Here is a 21405-nt window from a genome sequence, read left to right as displayed (position 1 = left end):
TTTTTATCATAGGAAAGAAAAAGGGGTCTTTATTTAATAGGTATAGAGCGTTATAATACCGCGCTATATATAACGCGGTATTATACCGCGTTATATATAAAAAAAAGTATCTTCTTCTTTTTTACACAGTAAAAACGTATTTTGCGTCCAAAAAGTTAGCATTTAGGTTTCGGACTCCTTAATATTATAGGGTGTGTTTCGTTAACCGATTTAATAGATGGACATTCCTCGGTTTGGTTTGGGTTGATTTGGTTTGATATAGTTTTAAATTTAAGAAAAAATTGAATCAAAATCGAACCAAATCGATATATACATATATATATATATATATATATTTAAAATAATATGATATATATTTCATTTCAGATATTAATTAAATCTTCTCTATCTTTTCTATAAGTTTGGATTCTTATTTCACTGTAATTATTTTTATTATGAAATGACGATATCATGGTATCAAGCTGGTTCTCATATTAGAAACATTACACAAATAACGAGCTCCTTGTAGATGACGATGTCGAAGATCACACATGCTCCTTACATTTTGCTTTCATTATCTCGTTATTTTGATTTTTAATTTTATCTCACTTATATCAATTTCTTTGCATTATAAACTATATATTTAAAAACCGAAAAAAATTGCAAAATTCGAACCAAATCAATAAAACAGATAAAATGAAATCCATAAAATTTATACTGTATTTTTGGTTTGTTTTGAATATTAAAAACACCGTCTTAATTGGTTTGGTTTAGTTTTAAGCAAAAATTGAGCTAAACCGAACTACGAACACCCCTAGGTATATGATGATGAAAAGTGTTTTCCAGGAAAATATTTTCTGAGAAGCAGAAAAAGTAGCTTCTTCCCAAAAGCAGAATCAGAAGTAATTTTGATGTTTCTTTTTACCAAAAATACCCTTAACAAATAATAATATATGCCAAAATAACCTTACTTATTTTAAGCCTAATTTAGGATATTAATGTATAAGTATTCTTTTCTTAATATATAGTGACTTTAGCTTTTATATTTGTTGAATGATTTTTAATATATTTAAATCATCTTAAAAGAATTGATACTTTTTAATTTTATTTTCATATTTTACTTAAATAAAATGAAAATATTTAATTGTTGTTTTTAATAACAATATTTTGAGATTATTTATGTACTTATAATATTAACTATTAAGTAATTCTATTCATGCCCTTATTCGTAATTTGATATTTAAAAGCACTTTTTGAAAAGCTTGGCAAATACAAATTATTGTTCAAAAGTACTTTTTAGAGTGATTAACCAAACACAAATTATTTCTGTACAAAAGTACTTTTATTAAAGTGATAAGTAAGCTAATGCTAAAGTTATTTTAGTAAAGATGCAAAGTAAGTAAACTTCAATTTCCGAGGTGTTTGAAAATACAAGGGGAGTTTAGAGTTCTTAAATAAACTTAGAGGAGGAAATTGACTTTCACTAAGACTTTCCAGTAAGACAATAACAATAAACTTGATTAATTCAACCAGCGGACACCTGAAGAAGTTTAAAAAAGTCCGCAACTTCATAGATATAATGCTAGAAACATGCACTTATATAGCATAGGAGTAGTAATTAACGTGTCATCCGACATGTTATATGGATCAAATGTATTATCTCGAGGATCAAATGAAAATCCAAGGAGTCACGAAGGCGCTTCACATCTTCAATTTGTAGAGAAATTCTGCGACTCAAGTCAAGTGATAAAAGATGACGACAACCATTAAGAATCTTCATTTGTCATACTATTCCCAATGAGCTGAAGGTGGTTCAAGGCAGACATGTTTTTAGCAATAGCTAAAGTCTCTTCATCAAAATTGAACGTCTTATTCAATTCAAAAGACGTCAACTTTGGGCAAGAGTGACCAAGAACTTCAATGACACTTGATGTGATAGTAGTGTGTGAGACTCAGCTCTTCTAATAATGGTAGCTTTTGAGCTACTTCAAACAAGCCTTTACATACCCGACGGTAGCAACATGCAATACTAAGTATTTTCAGTTTTGACCATCTATTGAACAAATAACAGAAATTAATCAATGGGTTGTCTAGTGAACAAAGCAGAATTATCAAACTAAATTAACAGATTAGTAGCATATATAGTAAAGAATAGGATAAACAACACTTGCTTTTGTATTACTTCATCCGTTTCAATTCATCTTGCACTTTTTTTTAATGGTTGACACTATTCCACTAATATACATAATTCTATGCGATTTTTTGACAACTTTCAAAAGCTCAAATTCAATTAACTATATACACAAGGACGGATGCAACTTGAAAGGACCAGGTTTATCTGAATCAAGTACTTTCGGTGACAATATATTTAAAGCTTTTGTTGACAAATGTCATAATCAAAACCAAGTGTCGTCCCTTCTAGAAGCCATTAGAAAGATGGCAAAATGCCTTGGTAAAGTGGCAAAATCCATCAGCCACTTTCTTGCCATGCACAACAAAGCTTCATGCAAATGAGGCTATAAATAGCCACTACCAATCACTCTTTTTTTATTATTAGCAATTAGCAAGACAAAGAAATCTTTCTTCTTCTTTCCTTCTAATTTCATTATTCACCGGCTTCCATTTTGTTGTCTTTCTTTTTAGTAGTTTAATTTCTCTTGTTCCCCTCTGTCAAATAGCTGGGTTTGTGTATGGGTCCAAATTTGACCAACCACGACTGACGACGAGCACGACGATTGACAGGGTTTCCTTGAATCGATGTCCTAAGGGAGACGACCTTAAGACAAACAAGAGACTGGACGACCCTTGTAATAATGTAGGCCCATTAGGAATATTACTGCTTAGAAGAGCCTCGCTCTTCATATATATAGAGGACAATAACCTTGTAAAGGGGCATTCCGAATATTGGCTACATTACTATTTATGAATGAAAAGATTTCTAAAAGTTTGGGAGAAAAGTAGATCACAAAAGAAGTCTTGTGATCCGTCTTCTCTTTATCTATTATCCTTTCTAGAGATTATTATTCTTAGCTAAGATTTACCCCTTTATCTTTAATTGATTTGTTCAAAAAGGTTTCAATATCTTTTGACTCAAACAGTTTGTAATTTAATTTTGTTGATTCTTGTATCCTCTCAAATAAAGGTAGACTTGTTTAATCCTGGGGAGACATTTCATACTGCTGAAATAGTTTCTTAGGACAGTGCCTAGCACGACTCAAGTCAACCCGTGTATTCGCTAACAAAAAATAATGAAACAGTGTTAGTATTGAAATTTTTGCTCTCATTTCCTACACTACGATGCGACGTATAAATTTCAGAAGTGGCCCTTCCATAAAGCAAGAAAAGCAACCGCTTTAGGCCCTATATTTATGGGCGGCTCCATTTTTGTTACACCTGATAGATTATGTATAAATTTAAAAAAAAATTACGTAAAGTGAAAAAGTTTGATTTCTTTCTTTATAACAAATATAGAGAAGAAGGATATGCAAATGCTATGATTTCTACCAAGGAAATTGCACTTGAAATAAATATCGAACCCGAATTTCGTAAGAAACGTGTGATATATAGGAAGCAACAATTTGATGCGAATGTTGATAATGAAATCTCAAAATCTTTCGAAGAGTTGATTACTTTCATACATAATAGACAAGGCTATTTTTTCAACTTCAAAAAAGATTTGAACAATTCAGAGTATATGAATATATTTTTGGTTTTCTATTTGGCAGTAAAAACTAAGATTACTGGACGTTGGAAATTTGAAAAAATATTGCATTTATCATGAATATTCCTTAAAGCATAATAATCAATTCGATATTGATAGTTTAGATTTTTTTCTGAATTAAAATTATTAAGAAAAATAGTACAATTAGAAGATAGCAGTGTAATTGATACACTTAGTCAAATAAAAAGATTTAATTCTTTTTCAAATGCCTAAATTGCTTATAAAATAATGTTAATAACTCATGTTACTGTTGTTTTAGTAGAAAGAAGTTTTCAAAATTAAAATTGATAAAATCGTACCTACGATCAACAATGTCACAACAAAGGTTAAATGGATTAACTATATCGTCAATTGAGAATACTTATTAAGAGTTATTGATTATAAGAAAATTATTAATAACTTTGTATCTTAGAAAAGCTAAAAAAAATAGACTTCAAATAAATAATAATTTTTTTAAAAAAAAAAAGTTAAGGCCCTTCGTAAAATTTGGCTTTAGGCCACAAAATTTCGTCGGACTGCTCTTAATAAATTTAAGTATAAAAATTCACTAAAATTGCAAGAAAAAGTATATATGGACCCATAAAACTGCAGAATCCATGCTCAGTTAACCTAACCCCTGGAGCAACACTAACATTCAAAGAGAGGAAAATAGATTTTTATTCCTCTTGTATATTATATTTAAAGTTTAATGGGATATTCAATTGTGTGAAATGACAAGCATTGGATCAAAAGACCTGGAATACATGCTCTGTTTAGCTCTTTTTGACTAATATCAACATTGAATTTATCAAGAATCTTGGAAAATTAAGCATGAATTGCTGTTGGATTTCCGTAACAAGCATGATTCTAAGTAGTGTTGGCAAATGAGGGGATTGGATCGGATTTGGGCGGGTTAAAAATGGGTTGGGTCTCAACCCGCCCAACAAAGTGAACTGTCACAACATTTAGTGGTAAATTAGCAATGAGGTGAAGCCAGAAATTACCTCTCCACTATGTAAACAAGCAACTCATCAGAGGCAAAGTACTCCAGATTGATATCAATTAGTTCACCTTGGCTACGATCAATGGCGTGGTTACACATTCCTCCAAGTCATAAGGCTCGATATAAGGGTCACCATAATTCCACATGTCAATGACTCGCCACATGGACGGGTCCTTGCACACGCGCCTCCACGTAGTACACACTTTCTGTGCACTGTCCAATATCTCCACCGCACCCAGCCTATGTAATATGTTCGCCCATATTCCTTCCGGCAGCTCCAACCACCGTGGGTTTTTCTCCATCCCCCGACTCTTGTTTTTTCTTCTTCCTTTTCCCTTTCCCTTTCCTTTTCCTTTTCCCTTTCCCTTCCTATTCATTATATCCCGCAGTTCGAGCTGAATAAGTAGAACTGGAAATGAGGAGATGCTTTATAGGCCCTATTTTTATAGGGGCAGAGAAGGAGAGGGGGGGGGGGGAACCTTTTGAATTTTGCACTCTCTTAGAGACTGTTTGCTTTGCATAGATTCCCATAAAGAAACAAAACTACATTAGTGGTACTACCATGATTGATTGATGTACAGGTGCAGTCAAGGGATGCTGATGATGTGCAGATATTTCAGGATCATTTGGGCATAAATCATACTTAAGTACAAGAACTTTAGCACTGTACATTAGTCACGGGCTGCATTTGCAAATATCGGACGTTGTTTGAACTTTGAAATATGTATATACGGTGGCTACCCGATTTCGTTCTTGGATGGAAAAAGTGATACCACGTAGAGTGGCCAGGACGCCGAGTTCGGGGTCAAGGTTCCTTTCCAATACCGAGGTCGAGGTTGAAATCATTTGTCGAGGTCGGAAGAAGGCATACCTTAAGATAATATCGTTATGGTTCAGTAATAGAAAGAGCTAGATACTCGCAACGACCCGAAGATCACGGTGTAAATTACAAAATGGATTGACCCTTGGCAGTTAGACAACTGTCAAATATGATTTCTTGGTGTAATTAGAAATGTACCTTATTTAGAACTCCTCTATTATATAAAGGGAAGTTCATTCATTTGTCAGATACGTTTTGACTGATAAGATAATACATATACTTTATTCTCTAGCTATTTTATTCACTTTTCATCAGAGTTGCTTTGTAACTTGCTATTCTCACTTCCATCTCGAGGTTGTCATAGTTCGAGGTCGAGATTTGGCTTACGCACTGGTTTGACTTATTTTATTCTTCAATTTATATACTTAATTCCTTATTTATCAATTGGTATTGGATTAAATCATATATCCTTAAAACCACAATATGTTACTCGAATTTTAGGGTAAACGATATGATTTCAATCTTTCTATAGACTTTTTCTAAACGTGAAGCTTATGCCTATTTCAATATTTGAATTTTATCTAATAAAAAATTCAGGCCATCTGTTATTTTTTTCACCTACATTATTTTTGGATAACGGTAGTAGTTTAGATGGAAAAAAAATCACACTGTTTTTTTGTTTCGATTGAAATGTGAATTCTGATCTCCAAGATTTTGTACCTACTTTATCTAATACTCTGCCTTTCATTAATTTTTTTAATCAAATGTCGCCAAAGAAACTTTTACAGGCACATAAATATAATGACATATTTAATACCACAAATTTCAAAAATATATAGTCACACAACTGTTATGATATGTTTAACATATTTTATTGCTTTTCAAGATTTCGTATCCAGTCGGGATAAGTTCACATGAATAAAACGGGTGGAATAAATGTTAGTATAACAAATGAGTAATAAAGGAAATATTGTCTATCAAATGTAACGTAGAATAAGGAAATTTCCATGAGATCAAAAAATAAAAATAAATAAAATCTGGTTCAACCCTCACAAATTATAAAAGGATTGTTACACAAATAGTCAGTCAGATACATAGTTTACTTTTTTTCTAGTCGATATACATAGATATATATTACATGTATATTATACATACGCCGGTTATTTTAATTTAAGAGATTACGTGGGCGGCAAGTACACATATATTCATTTTTATGACTGCTACTTAGAGATTAGCCAATACAAATTTGAACTAAGAATCTTAACTTCAAAATTTTGTGTCTGAAAAACTGAAATTCAGGACATACCGGCTAATTTTTAAATATCAGCCCTCTAGAATGGTGTCACTTCTACTTGCCTCTCACAGTGCCCCAAGTCTCGGGCTCTAGTAATGGGCCTATTAGCCCATTATTTTCACTAGATCTCTTTGAAATTCCAATCGGGTATATAACACTCGTACTGCATTACTATTACAACGAAGGCGCAGCTGCTTAGCCGAAACCCTAGTTTGTGAGTCTCTAATTCTCCTTTGTTATCATCTCTGCTTTTTTCCTAATGAAATTATCTAATATTATGAGTTAATTTATTAGAAGGTAAGAGGGAAAAAATGGCGGTGCCACTGTTGAACAAGAAGATAGTGAAGAAGAGAGTTAAGCAGTTCAAGAGAGCTCAAAGTGACCGCAGAATCACTGTCAAGGTAACTAACTCTTTTTATGTTTTATTATTCCTGATTTTTAATGCTTAGATTTTCTATGTGCTATTTTAGTAGGTTATGTATGATTAGTTGAGGTGTCGAAGCTGATTTGGATAAATACTGTTATTGGAAATTAAAATTATTGGGGAGAAAGGGAAATTGGTTCTGTTTGTAGCCTTAGCGTTGTTTTTTTCTCTGCACAGTAATGATTCAAAATACATTTTTCCTTGTTTTCAGGTTTGTCCATTTTGTAATATACTAGGGACAGTAATCAGAATTGAGAAGAAAATATAAAACGGAAAGTAGAGAATTTTATCAATTTGATTTGAGTTACAACTAGGGTACAATTGAAAGTAAGCTTTAACTTTCTAAGCTCCTTATTCTACCTGATTCTAACTGAATTGACTGGCAGCTGAGTAAAGACCTGTATCCAATTAATTTGTAACTACTGGATTGATCTGAGCCGCTTGATCCTATTTAAGTGAACTAATCAGCAGCCTTCATCTAATGTGTGCCCCCCTAAATTGTATAATCCTCCTCCCCTTGGCCTAAGACTTTCAGACAACCCCCCCCCCCCATACGCCTAATCCGTAATTCATTACACATTTCCCCTTTCTCTTCCCACATTACACATCTCCATACCGAGGCTGAGAATGGACCAACTATTAAATTTTGTGTCTAAATGAAATTTCTTGTCAAATTCGGGGGTCATCTATGTAGCCAGCCTTTTCACTATGACCAAAAGTGGGGAAGTTGTAATTCCTTGGTATCATCCTAATCTATTTTGGTGGTTTCTATTGTCGATATGGGAAAAACTAGATCAGCCAACAATATATGATATAAGACATAAGAGAGGATCACACAACAGCCAGGAAGAGAGGCAGTTTTGTTATTGTGTCCTTCAAGTGTTTATTCTCCTTTGCTGCTTTGGTTTCCAGTCACTAAGGCCCAAGTCCATGTAGTTGTACACAGAGTGATATAGAGTATGCAAAGGTCTAAAGCAAAAAATTCATGTTGTGAGGGGCTGAGGGGTTCTGAAGATTATTCGCTATTTGAGTGAAGGAACAGGTACATAATTTAGAGGGTGTAGGATGCTCTTTTACAGACGAAGAAAATAACTCCTGTGGTATGACTTAAGTCTAGTACCAATCTTTCAAGTTCCCTAATTTCCTAACAAACTTTTCCAGTTCAAAGATTAAAGGAACCTTGGTTATCCCAAAAGATTGACGCGGTGTCGTTAAAGGCTCATTTATGGCACGCTTAAGTCGTGGAGCTCGGAAAAGCTCAAGGAGGGCTAGCACGCGTGCGCCTATTTCCCATGAGTTCTCTCTTGAATCAAGCGGCACTAAACAACAAATATTATTGGAAATTTGTGTTTTAAGGAAAACATTATGAATGAATTTGTTACTTTGCTCTTGAATTACATTCCCCAGACCTTGCGGTGCGCTGTGGGATAATACTGGGTATGTTGTTATTGTTGCTCTTGAATTACATATAAATTTTTATTTTTTTCCTTCATTGCACCTTTTTTTTAACTTAAGCCCACACTTTAAGTGTGCTTTGCGCTTAAAGCCCAAATAGATAGACCAAGAGCGTCTTTTGAGCTTTTCGCCTTTGACAACACTGGATTTACCTAAAGATTATTGTTTGCCCCTGGTATACAAGGAACATAACTACCTTATTGCTATGCATTTTGTTTAAGGGTGTTTCAAATTACAAGACATGTGTTTGCACCACTGTTGGCTTCACTAACTATAATTATTGATAGGTTGTGGGTTCAAAGCCCGAAAGCTTCATTTGTTATTTCCTTGTTAAAAAAACGATAATTATTCTTTCAATTTATCCCTCTATGACTTCTATTGCTCTATATTTTAACCCTCTCCACATGGGAGTGGAATGAGAAAACATCCACCTCTATGAATAACATTAACATAGTTTGAATGTCATTAGTTGGTTTTCTGTTGCATAATGCAGTTAGGCTTGGGTTTTTTTGTTAGCAATCTTTGCTAGGCATGTACTATGTCTCTAGAGCATTTGCCTTTTGTCCAGTTCAGTTTGAAATGTACATGGCTTACCAAATGAAGCTAATTATTGAATTTATCAATGACAGCCAAGCTGGCGCCGACCAAAAGGTATTGATTCTAGGGTTAGAAGAAAGTTCAAGGGATGTGTCCTGATGCCCAACATTGGATATGGGTCTGACAAGAAGACTCGTCACTATCTTCCCAATGGCTTCAAGAAGTTTGTTGTGCACAATGCAAGTGAGCTTGATGTTCTAATGATGCACAACAGGTAATGCAACTTGTACAGTATTTGCCTATCATTTGGACATGAAAGACTAGTTTCCCTGTCTTTGGTCTTGGCAGCCAAGTGATTGTTTTCGTTTTTGTTCACAGAACTTACTGTGCTGAGATTGCACATAATGTGTCGACAAGGAAGAGGAAAGAAATTGTTGAGCGAGCAGCTCAACTTGATGTGGTTGTGACTAACAAGCTTGCTAGGTTGCGCAGCCAGGAGGACGAATAAGTATTCATGCTTCGGAAGAGATATTTGAGCCTTGGAAAAGACCAATATATATTCAGTATTTGAACTTATTGCCTGTCTTTTGACTGCAATCCAGTTTTGTGTTTTTCTTAGCTGTGGCTTTTGAACCATCCAATTGCTTTCAAATGCTTAAATCATCAGATTTTAGCTTTCCAATGTTCTCTTTTGGTTACTGGTTATAGTATGCTGCATACTGCTCTACAAATTATAATAGATGATCTGATCTTGCTTTATTTATCTAGCCTATGTTATTCAACTTTTAAGAATAAAGACGAGGGTGGTACTGTTTGAGCCCTTAATTATTCTAGAAGCCAACATAAATAAGAGGGAAAATTATATCTAAATGGTTTGCAGATGACAAGATACTAGTTCTACGATGTCAGGGATCAACAATTTTACTTCGCCTTGAGGTAGTAGTTCCTTCGGTGTAACGTCGTTCACAAGAGTAAAGCAAAGAAAAAAAGAAAATGACAATATTTTCTGTTCTTTGGTGATTATTTTATTCTTAGAAATTTTACTTCTCGGGAATATCTATCTTGTAATACCGATCATCTAGCAAAAGGAGGAAAGTGGAGAAGTTGACTTTGAACTTAAATATTGATCACTTATCACGAAATATAACTATCACTAACATAAACGTAAAAATTGCACGCCCTATTTGGTCGCCCCATCTAATCTATATCCATTTTTTAAAAATATTTTAATTTTTACCTACTTTTTAAATAACTTCAGCAACCCTTTCTCCTCCTCAAAGTTATATCCGCCCTCAACCTCTTTCTGAAGTCGCACTGCACAAATTATATTTCTGTTAGTGCAGAAGAAAAAAATAAGAATATACAGTGCAATTTTGCATCATAAATGCCTCTCCGAAAAATATCGAAGTCTTGTTGCTTGATTGAATGGTGGCAATAGATGATCTGTTAAATGAAAGCTACAGATCCTATTTGATAATGCATGGCATTAGCAGCAACATATTGGTTTAAGTAAATTGTTAAAAAGTTTCTTGCTTTATCAAATATTGATTAATAGTTCCTTTGGATGGTTTAGTTGTTGAACTAATCATCTAAATAATTGGTCCGATTAGAGAGTTATAAGATGAGGTATTCTTGCTATTGAATGCTTTATGTGATAGTAAAGCAACTATTTTCATGTTTTCGTAAGGGAAGAAGACTCTAGAGCTGAAGTTCGCCAATTACAAAACAAAATCAGCTCTTTGCCAGTTACAAAAACAAAAATTTCAGCAATTACAAACAAAAACTTCAGCAAATAGAGAACAAAACTTCAGCTACTATGCTTAAGTTCAGCAATTACAAACAAAAACTCCAGCACTATGCTACTTCAGTCTTGTCTACTAGAATGCTGAAGTTTTGTGTGATTGTTTTTGCTACTTCAGCCCCGTATGCTGAAGTTACACGAAAAGTGGGTACGCTTGCAATTTTTTTTTTGCAAAGCGGGCACAAATTAAAACGTGACCCAAAAAGCAGGTATAGATGGAAATGCCCCAACATAAACACTAGTTATTCAAACATATTTGTTCAATTTATGTGTAAGTTTATAAACAATGGATTTTACATAACAGTGGAGCTTCTCTCGAATAATCAAATTCAGAATAAACAGGTTATAGGAGAACCACTAACAAAAACTGCAAGCACACGAATCCCTCTTAATTTTTCTGTCGAGGAAATTAAGATTCGATCCAGAAGGTTTCACCGTCAAAGCTAATTCAAGAAACCAAAGTCTAAGCTAATACATCATCAAGTTCCCAGAAGAAAATTACTCCATAAAGGAGTTCATATCGTAAATCATAGAAAAGAAGAATTAGAAAACATTACAACCCAATTAGGAGAATGGGATATATTATTTAAAATTTAAATTAATTGTCTATTTACAAATAAGATGTCTTTTACTAATAGTCCTCTTCTCCCGGTATAAATCACCATCCCTGTAAGTGACTAATCACTCTTTATAACAATTTGGCTTTAAAGATTCCTGAAGAAACTTGATTTTAAGGACAGTGATTTTATTCAAACATACCCGGTATAAAAGCTCTCTCTCAATTTATTCTCCCGTCTCTTTTCTAACATGCCCAATTTTGGATACCCCACTACTATATACCCAACGCTTTCAAGAAATTTGTTGTGCACAATGCAAGTGATCTTGAGATTCTAATGATGCACAGCAGGTAATGCAACAATTTCTTTTTAAACATGACTAGTTTCCTTGTCTTTGGTCTTGGCTGCCAAGTAATCACTTTTTTTAAAACAATAAATCTAGCTGGCTATTGTGTAAAGATCATGTTTTTAGCTTGCTAGGTTACATCTAGGATAAGTGCTGACCATTTAATACATCAGCAGTCCTCACGTGCAGAATTTAACACCCGCCAAATTTTCATATGCTAAAAATGATAAATCACTGGGTAAAGATGATAATAGAGAAAGCAAAACATAACAAAGAACGTAGTAAACCAAACACCAATGTTTTAACACCACAGCAGAATATAACAATCTCAAGAAATATAAGGTCTTACTAGTGCAGCATAAAGGCAGTAACTGGCAACAAAAAAGCAGAAAAGCATTCTACATATTACAACACAGCTCAGTACTCATCATCATCTTCTCCCTCCCCTTCATCATCACCTTCAGCACCAACCTCTTCATAATCCTTCTCCAAGGCAGCAAGATCCTCACGTGCTTCACTGAATTCACCTTCCTCCATGCCCTCACCAACATACCAATGGACAAAAGCCCGCTTGGCATACATCAGATCAAACTTATGGTCAATGCGTGAGAAGACCTCAGCAACACTGGTTGAATTGGAAATCATGCAAACAGCCCTCTGCACCTTAGCAAGGTCGCCACCAGGAACAACAGTTGGTGGCTGATAGTTAATACCACACTTGAATCCTGTAGGGCACCAGTCAACGAATTGGATGGTGCGCTTAGTCTTGATGGTGGCCACAGCAGCATTAACATCCTTTGGCACCACATCACCACGGAACATGAGACAGCACGCCATGTACTTGCCATGACGAGGGTCACACTTAACCATCATGGAAGATGGCTCAAAGGCACTGTTGGTGATCTCTGCAACTGAGAGCTGCTCATGGTAGGCCTTCTCAGCAGAAATGACAGGAGCATACGAGGAAAGCATAAAATGGATCCTGGGGTATGGCACAAGATTGGTCTGGAATTCATTCACATCAACATTCAAAGCACCATCAAACCTCAAAGATGCTGTGAGTGAAGAGATAACCTGCACAGATTGGACAAATGTTAATATTATCAAAATTGGAGTTAATTTTTTCGTTAGACAATCATGAATGACAGGTTATTAAGCTACCTGTGAGATAAGGCGGTTAAGGTTGGTGTAAGTAGGGCGCTCAATGTCCAGTGAGCGCCTGCAAATGTCATAAATGGCTTCATTGTCCAGAAGGATGGAAACATCAGTGTGCTCAAGGAGGGAATGAGTTGACAGGACACTGTTGTAAGGCTCAACAACAGAAGTTGAGACTTGTGGTGAAGGATATATTGTGAAACCAAGTTTTGACTTCTTTCCATAGTCAACAGAGAGACGCTCCAGAAGAAGCGACCCCAGACCTGAACCAGTACCACCACCAACAGCATTGAAGACCAGGAACCCTTGAAGACCAGTACAGTTGTCTGCAAGCTTTCGTATGCGATCCAAGCAAAGATCAACAATCTCTTTCCCAACTACAAACAGACACAACAAAAACGTTCAGCATTTGACTGAAGAACAAAAAATTAACTTCAGCAAGATATAATACTTACTGGTATAGTGGCCACGGGCAAAATTGTTGGCTGCATCTTCCTTGCCACTTATGAGTTGTTCAGGGTGAAAGAGCTGTCGGTATGTTCCTGTCCTCACTTCATCAATGACAGTGGGCTCAAGATCTACAAAGACAGCCCGGGGTACATGCTTTCCAGCTCCAGTTTCGCTGAAGAAGGTGTTGAATGCATCATCACCCCCTCCAACAGTCTTGTCACCTGGCATCTGGCCATCAGGCTTTGGGAAAACAAGATAGAATTATCAGCAATTCACAATCAATAGGTCATTCAGGACATTGTGGCTTATCAAGGATAAATAAACCGTGTATATTCATCACATTTAGAAATGCAACTTATGTATCAAACCAATCTAGTTTCCAAGAGACATCATTGAAGTGTCATATATCAATTCATACATAAGAGACTCCAACTAAATGAGACGTTTTCATTTTCTGAATCAGAATCAGGATAGAAAATCTATCAAAGTCCAAAACAGACACTTAAGTGTGATGCTAATAGATTTAACCAACACTAAAACACATTGGTCATTATATTTATAGCCATTTAAAGTATATTATAAGAACACAATCAATCTAAGCTACGCAGACAAGCACACATACAATGTGTGACTTCAAGTGCATCTACATATCAACAAGTTATTACAAAAGTTATTTAGTTACAGTCGGATACCTACCAAACCTACATTTAATTTATTCAATCAGATCTACCGAAATATCAACATTTCAAATCAATCTGACAAATGTGGATCCTATATATAAATTATTCAATCAGATCTATCAAAATCTTAAACATTTCAAATCAAGCGGACACACACGGTCAGATCTATCAATTTTATTCACATTCTGAAACAATCGGATACCAAAGTGACCTAGGTATGTATTATACAATCAGATCTGTTTAATTATTTAACATTTTGAATAAAATGGACATATATAGACTAGATCTAAAACATTCAACTCGGATCTGTTGAAAAACGTTCAGATCTTAGATCAATTGGCACATACATAACCTAGAAGTAAGTTAAAAATCAGATCTATGAAAAAAAAACATATTCACATCTATTCAAACAGATCTATCACAAATATTTGACATTTTCATCGATTTATGCGAAGCAAATACACATGTCAAAACACAGAAAATGTGATTATTAAAAAAAAGAAATAAAATATTATACCTGAATGCCGTGCTCGAGGCAGTAAAGTTCCCAGCAGGCATTTCCGACCTGAATACCAGCCTGACCAATGTGGATTGAAATGCACTCTCTCATTTTCACCGAAACCCTAAAAATTCAAATTTCAAAGAGGAGAAGAGCGGCGTTTATCAAGACGCCGTTTAAACAGAAAGATATGAGTTTTCGAAATTCGAATTGCGAGTGTGGTATACTGAAGGGCCTCTGTTTTATAGGAGAAAGAATAAGGGAAAGGCGAAATGGATATCGGGTTGAGTAATACGGGTTATTAACTATGGTTAAGAATATTTTTCGGTGATTTAGATTTTTATTAACCGTGGTTTGGTTATGTTAGGTCCAGCCGGTTCTGTTTTGAATTTTTTTGAATTGTGTGGAAAAGCCGAAAATGACGTTGCCCCTTCATTAGAAGAGATATGTGCAACTATTATGCCGCTTGTTTTGATAAATCTATATTCTATCTATATTATATTAAAAGGAGAATAGTGAAGCATGATATTAAGCCAAGTGGCAAGCTACACTTGTTAAATTTTAAGACAACATTAAAAATTTAAATTATAAATGGAAACATAATTAATGGAAGTAGTAGTTCAATAAGAATTATTTTTTAATTATGATACAAATCTCTATTAGTAGTATAATCTATATCTATATTATATTAAAAGGAGAGTAGTGAAGCATGACATTAAACCAAGTGGCAAGTTAAAAAAAAGTCACTTGGCAATTTTAAGACAACATTAAAAATTTGAATTATAAATGGAAACATATCTATATTATATTAAAAGAAGAGTAGTGAAGCATGACATTAAGCCAAGTAGCAAGCTAAAAAAAGGTCACTTGGCAATTTTAAGACAACATTAAAAATTTGAATTATAAATGGAAACATAATTAATGGAAGTAGTAGTTCAATAAAAATTATTTTTTAATTATGATACAAATCTCTATTAGTAGTATAATTTAGTTAATATTTTTTTTGTATAATTATGGTAGGGATGAAATAAATTATCTATATTATATTAAAAGGAGAGTAGTGAAGCATGACATTAAGCCAAGTGGCAAGCTAAAAAAAAGTCACTTGGCAATTTTAAGACAACATTAAAAATTTGAATTATAAATGGAAACGTAATTAATGAAAGTAGTAGTTCAATAAGAATTATTTTTTAATTATGATACAAATCTCTATTAGTAGTATAATTTAGTTAATATTTTTTTTGTATAATTATGGTAGGGATGAAATAAATTATGGTAGGGACGAATTTTAATTAATTGATCAAGCTTTGTAACTGGCCTTATTTTGGTACAATATACATTACTGTAGGTATCTTTAATTAAAATTTTATACAATAAATATTTTATACATAAATAAATATTTCTTAAAATAATAGTGAAAATATTGTTGCAACAATTAGAGTTTTTACGATTAATATTTGAATTGAGTATTGCTAGATTAAGTTTGAAAGTATAAGATGATTTTTGGAAATGTGGTCCAATGGAGAAAATAGAAGAATAAGATATATTTGAATTTGAGATGGGACTTTTTTTTAATATGATAAGAAAATTCATATTTAAGAGTATGAACAATAGAGTCAAAGTTACTATTGAAATAATTTTTATTTATTATTTGTATTATATTAAAATGAATGTGATAAAAGTGGATATTAAATTCAAGTAAACTAATAAAAAGCATATGACAACGTTAATAATATTAAGTATTGAATATACAATAGCAAAATGAGAAACAAACAGAGAAAAAATCAAAATTTCTATCATAAAGAACAAAAAAGGATAAAACTTATTTAAATTTGATATACAAAAGTTTTTTTAAAGTATGATAAAAAATGGTCATGATGTGGATAAGGCCACATAACTGAAGTTTAATAGATTAAAAAAAAATCAAAATATTAATACTAAGAAATAGAAGGGAAATAAAATAGTTTAAAAAAATAAAGTAAATATCTATATTATATTATATTAAAAGGAGAGTAGTGAAGCATGATATTAAGCCAAGTGGCAAGCTCCACTTGGTAATTTTAAGACAAACATTAAAAATTTGAATTATAAATGGAAACATAATTAATGGAAGTAGTAGTTCACTAAGAATTATTTTTTAATTATGATACAAATCTCTATTAGTAGTATAATCTATATTCTATATTATATTAAAAGGAGAGTAGTGAAGCATGATATTAAGCCAAGTGGCAAGCTAAACTTGTTAATTTTAAGACAACATTAAAAATTTGAATTATAAATGGAAACATAATTAATGGAAGTAGTAGTTCAATAAGAATTATTTTTTAATTATGATACAAATCTCTATTAGTAGTATAATCTTCTATATTATATTAAAAGGAGAGCAGTGAAGCATGACATTAAGCCAAGTGGCAAGTTAAAAAAAAGTCACTTGGCAATTTTAAGACAACATTAAAAATTTGAATTATAAATGGAAACATAATTAATGGAAGTAGTAGTTCAATAAGAATTATTTTTTAATTATGATACAAATCTCTATTAGTAGTATAATTTAGTTAATATTTTTTTGTATAATTATGGTAGGGATGAAATAAATATGGTAGGGACGAATTTTAATTAATTGATCAAACTTTGTAACTGGCCTTATTTTGGTACAATATACATTATTGTAGGTATCTTTAATCTATATTATATTAAAAGGAGAATAGTGAAACATGATATTAAGCCAAGTGGCAAGCTCCACTTGGTAATTTTAAGACAACATTAAAAATTTAAATTATAAATGGAAACATAATTAATGGAAGTAGTAGTTCAATAAGAATTATTTTTTAATTATGATACAAATCTCTATTAGTAGTATAATCTATATTATATTAAAAGGAAAGTAGGGAAGCATGACATTAAGCCAAGTGGCAAGCTAAAAAAAAGTCACTTGGCAATTTAAGACAACATTAAAAATTTGAATTATAAATGGAAACATAATTAATGGAAGTAGTAGTTCAATAAAAATTATTTTTTAATTATGATACAAATCTCTATTAGTAGTATAATTTAGTTAATATTTTCTTTTATAATTATGGTAGGGACGAATTTTAATTAATTGATCAAGCTTTGTAACTGGCCTTATTTTGGTACAATATACATTACTGTAGGTATCTTTAATTAAAATTTTATACAATAAATATTTTATACATAAATAAATATTTCTTAAAATAATAGTGAAAATATTGTTGCAACAATTAGAGTTTTTACGATTAATATTTGAATTGATTATTGCTAGATTAAGTTTGAAAGTATAAGATGATTTTTGGAAATGTGGCCCAATGGAGAAAATAGAAGAATAAGATATATTTGAATTTGAGATGAGACTTTTTTTTAATATGATAAGAAAATTCATATTTAAGAGTATGAACAATAGAGTCAAAGTTACTATTGAAATAATTTTTATTTACTATTTGTATTATATTAAAATGAATGTGATAAAAGTGGATATTAAATTCAAGTAAACTAATAAAAAGCATATGACAACGTTAATAATATTAAGTATTGAATATACAATAGCAAAATGAGAAACAAACAGAGAAAAAATCAAAATTTCTATCATAAAGAACAAAAAAGGATAAAACTTATTTAAATTTGATATAAAAAAGTTTTTTTAAAGTATGATAAAAAATGGTCATGATGTGGATAAGGCCACATAACTGAAGTTTAATAGATTAAAAAAAATCAAAATATTAATACTAAGAAATAGAAGGGAAATAAAATAGTTTTAAAAAATAAAGTAAATATCTATATTATATTATATTAAAAGGAGAGTAGTGAAGCATGATATTAAGCCAAGTGGCAAGCTCCACTTGGTAATTTTAAGACAACATTAAAAATCTATATTATATTAAAAGGAGAGTAGTGAAGCATGATATTAAGTCAAGTGGTAAGCTCTACTTGGTAATTTTAAGACAACATTAAAAATTTGAATTATAAATGGAAACATAATTAATGGAAGTAGTAGTTCACTAAGAATTATTTTTTAATTATGATACAAATCTCTATTAGTAGTATAATCTATATTCTATATTATATTAAAAGGAGAGTAGTGAAACATGATATTAAGCCAAGTGGCAAGCTCCACTTGGTAATTTTAAGACAACATTAAAAATTTGAATTATAAATGGAAACATAATTAATGGAAGTAGTAGTTCAATAAGAATTATTTTTTAATTATGATACAAATCTCTATTAGTAGTATAATCTTCTATATTATATTAAAAGGAGAGTAGTGAAGCATAACATTAAGCCAAGTGGCAAGCTAAAAAAAAGTCACTTGGCAATTTTAAGACAACATTAAAAATTTGAATTATAAATGGAAACATAATTAATAGAAGTAGTAGTTCAATAAGAATTATTTTTTAATTATGATACAAATCTCTATTAGTAGTATAATTTAGTTAATATTTTTTTTGTATAATTATGGTAGGGACGAATTTTAATTAATTGATCAAGCTTTGTAACTGGCCTTATTTTGGTACAATATACATTACTGTAGGTATTTTTAATCTATATTATATTAAAAGGAGAATAGTGAAGCATGATATTAAGCCAAGTGGCAAGCTCCACTTGGTAATTTTAAGACAACATTAAAAATTTGAATTATAAATGGAAACATAATTAATGGAAGTAGTAGTTCAATAAGAATTATTTTTTAATTATGATACAAATCTCTATTAGTAGTATAATTTAGTTAATATTTTTTTGTATAATTAGTGAAGCATGACATTAAGCCAAGTGGCAAGCTAAAAAAAAGTCACTTGGCAATTTTAAGACAACATTAAAAATTTGAATTATAAATGGAAACATAACTAATGGAAGTAGTAGTTCAATAAGAATTATTTTTTAATTATGATACAAATCTCTATTAGTAGTATAATTTAGTTAATATTTTTTTTGTATTGGGATAAAATAAATTATGGTAGGGACGAATTTTAATTAATTGATCAAGCTTTGTAACTGGCCTTATTTTGGTACAATATACATTACTGTAGGTATCTTTAATTAAAATTTTATACAATAAATATTTTATACATAAATAAATATTTCTTAAAATAATAGTGAAAATATTATTGCAACAATTAGAGTTTTTACGATTAATATTTGAATTGAGTATTGCTAGATTAAGTTTGAAAGTATAAGATGATTTTTGGAAATGTGGTCCAATGGAGAAAATAGAAGAATAAGATGTATTTGAATTTGAGATGGGAATTGTTTTTAATATGATAAGAAAATTCATATTTAAGAGTATGAACAATAGAGTCAAAGTTACTATTGAAATAATTTGTATTTATTATTTGTATTATATTAAAATGAATGTGATAAAAGTGGATATTAAATTCAAGTAAACTAATAAAAAGCATATGACAACGTTAATAATATTAAGTATTGAATATACAATAGCAAAATGAGAAACAAACAGAGAAAAAATCAAAATTTCTATCATAAAAAACAAAAAAAGATTAAACTTATTTAAATTTGATATAAAAAAGTTTTTTTTTAAGTATGATAAAAAATGGTCATGATGTGGATAAGGCCACATAACTGAAGTTTAATAGATTAAAAAAAAATCAAAATATTAATACTAAGAAATAGAAGGGAAATAAAATAGTTTAAAAAAATAAAGTAAATATATAATGCTTAAAATATTATTAATAAATTTAAACAATTTGATAATTTTGGATATTAATTTTAAATAAAATAAATATTTATTTCAAGATTAAAAAATCATACATTGATTTATATAATAATATTAAAGGATATAAACAGATTATGATATTAAATAAAGAGGCATGTTAATGAAAGCCACATAAGAAAATAAAATACTATATATTTAGGTAACTTAATAGCAATAATCAAAAATTTAAAAATATTTAATATTAGAAATAGAAGGGAAAGACGATTGAACTTGAGATTTAGATTAAAATTATAATGAAATGCTCAAACTATGGATAGGGCTATAAAATTAAAGTTTTACTAGATAAAAAACTAAAAATTGGATAACAAATTAAAACTAAGGAAATACAAAATAAATATCTCGTGTGGGTAATTTTATGAACGAAAATTAAAGTCTATTTGTATCCTAACGTTAAAAGAGAAAGAAAATTTAATTACACGTGATACAAAAAACAATTATAAGAAAATTCAATAGATTTAAAATATAATAATAAAAAAAATTATCTATTAATATTTTAAACTAATTCAAAGTTATAACTTATAATAAAATGTGATATTATATATTTTGTTTATTGGTAAAATATTAATGTAAAAAACTAATTAAAAATTCATAGTAGGGAATAGGATGTATAAAGAGGAAAATAGAGATAGTGTGAGAATATTTATACTTTGAATTAATAAGTATAAGCATATTAAATAATTAAATAATACTCAAAAAATATTATTGAAAGATTTAAATGAAAATAAAGTTCCAAGTAAGAGGATAAAAGTACAAAAATAGATTAAATACTAGGAATACAAAAATTTATATTTATATATGTTTATCAAAAGGGTAATAAGCAAGATATCAAGTCAATTGCTAAGCTAATAAAAGATCACATGAATATAACATTATTAAGTAATAGATAATGCAATAACTATAAGCAAAGATTAAAGAGAGAGCTGTTTTGGTGAAAATGTAGAAGGATAAGACTTATTCGAATT

General features: G+C 31.0%; 2 protein-coding genes across 3 annotated transcripts; one reads left to right on the top strand and one right to left on the bottom strand.

Moving 5' to 3' along the window:
• The first annotated feature begins 6919 nt into the window (after positions 1-6919).
• LOC104213358 (large ribosomal subunit protein eL32z-like) lies at positions 6920-9975 on the top strand. Of its 2 annotated transcripts, none has more exons than XM_009762857.2 (4): positions 6920-7010; positions 7091-7197; positions 9305-9486; positions 9591-9975. In XM_009762857.2, exons 2-4 carry the CDS (start codon positions 7108-7110, stop codon positions 9718-9720), a joined length of 402 nt encoding a protein of 133 aa, XP_009761159.1. In that variant the 5' UTR covers positions 6920-7010; positions 7091-7107; the 3' UTR covers positions 9721-9975. The 2 variants fall into 2 exon arrangements, with proteins under 2 accessions (XP_009761159.1, XP_070021697.1); XM_070165596.1 differs by having other exon boundaries at positions 6981-7010; positions 7094-7197.
• Positions 9976-12195: 2220 nt separating this feature from the next.
• Positions 12196-14961, bottom strand: LOC104213357 (tubulin alpha-2 chain-like). The gene is made up of 4 exons (XM_009762856.2): positions 14719-14961; positions 13527-13761; positions 13078-13448; positions 12196-12990 (listed from the first exon to the last, which is right to left on the bottom strand). Exons 1-4 carry the CDS (start codon positions 14809-14811, stop codon positions 12334-12336), a joined length of 1356 nt encoding a protein of 451 aa, XP_009761158.1. The 5' UTR covers positions 14812-14961; the 3' UTR covers positions 12196-12333.
• Positions 14962-21405: the final 6444 nt, after the last annotated feature.

Source organism: Nicotiana sylvestris, chromosome 12 (assembly GCF_000393655.2).
Source record: "Nicotiana sylvestris chromosome 12, ASM39365v2, whole genome shotgun sequence".
In the NCBI taxonomy this organism is placed as follows: Eukaryota; Viridiplantae; Streptophyta; class Magnoliopsida; order Solanales; family Solanaceae; genus Nicotiana; species Nicotiana sylvestris.
The sequence above is the reverse complement of the archived record's forward strand: the minus strand, read 5'-3'. Positions and strand labels throughout refer to the sequence as shown.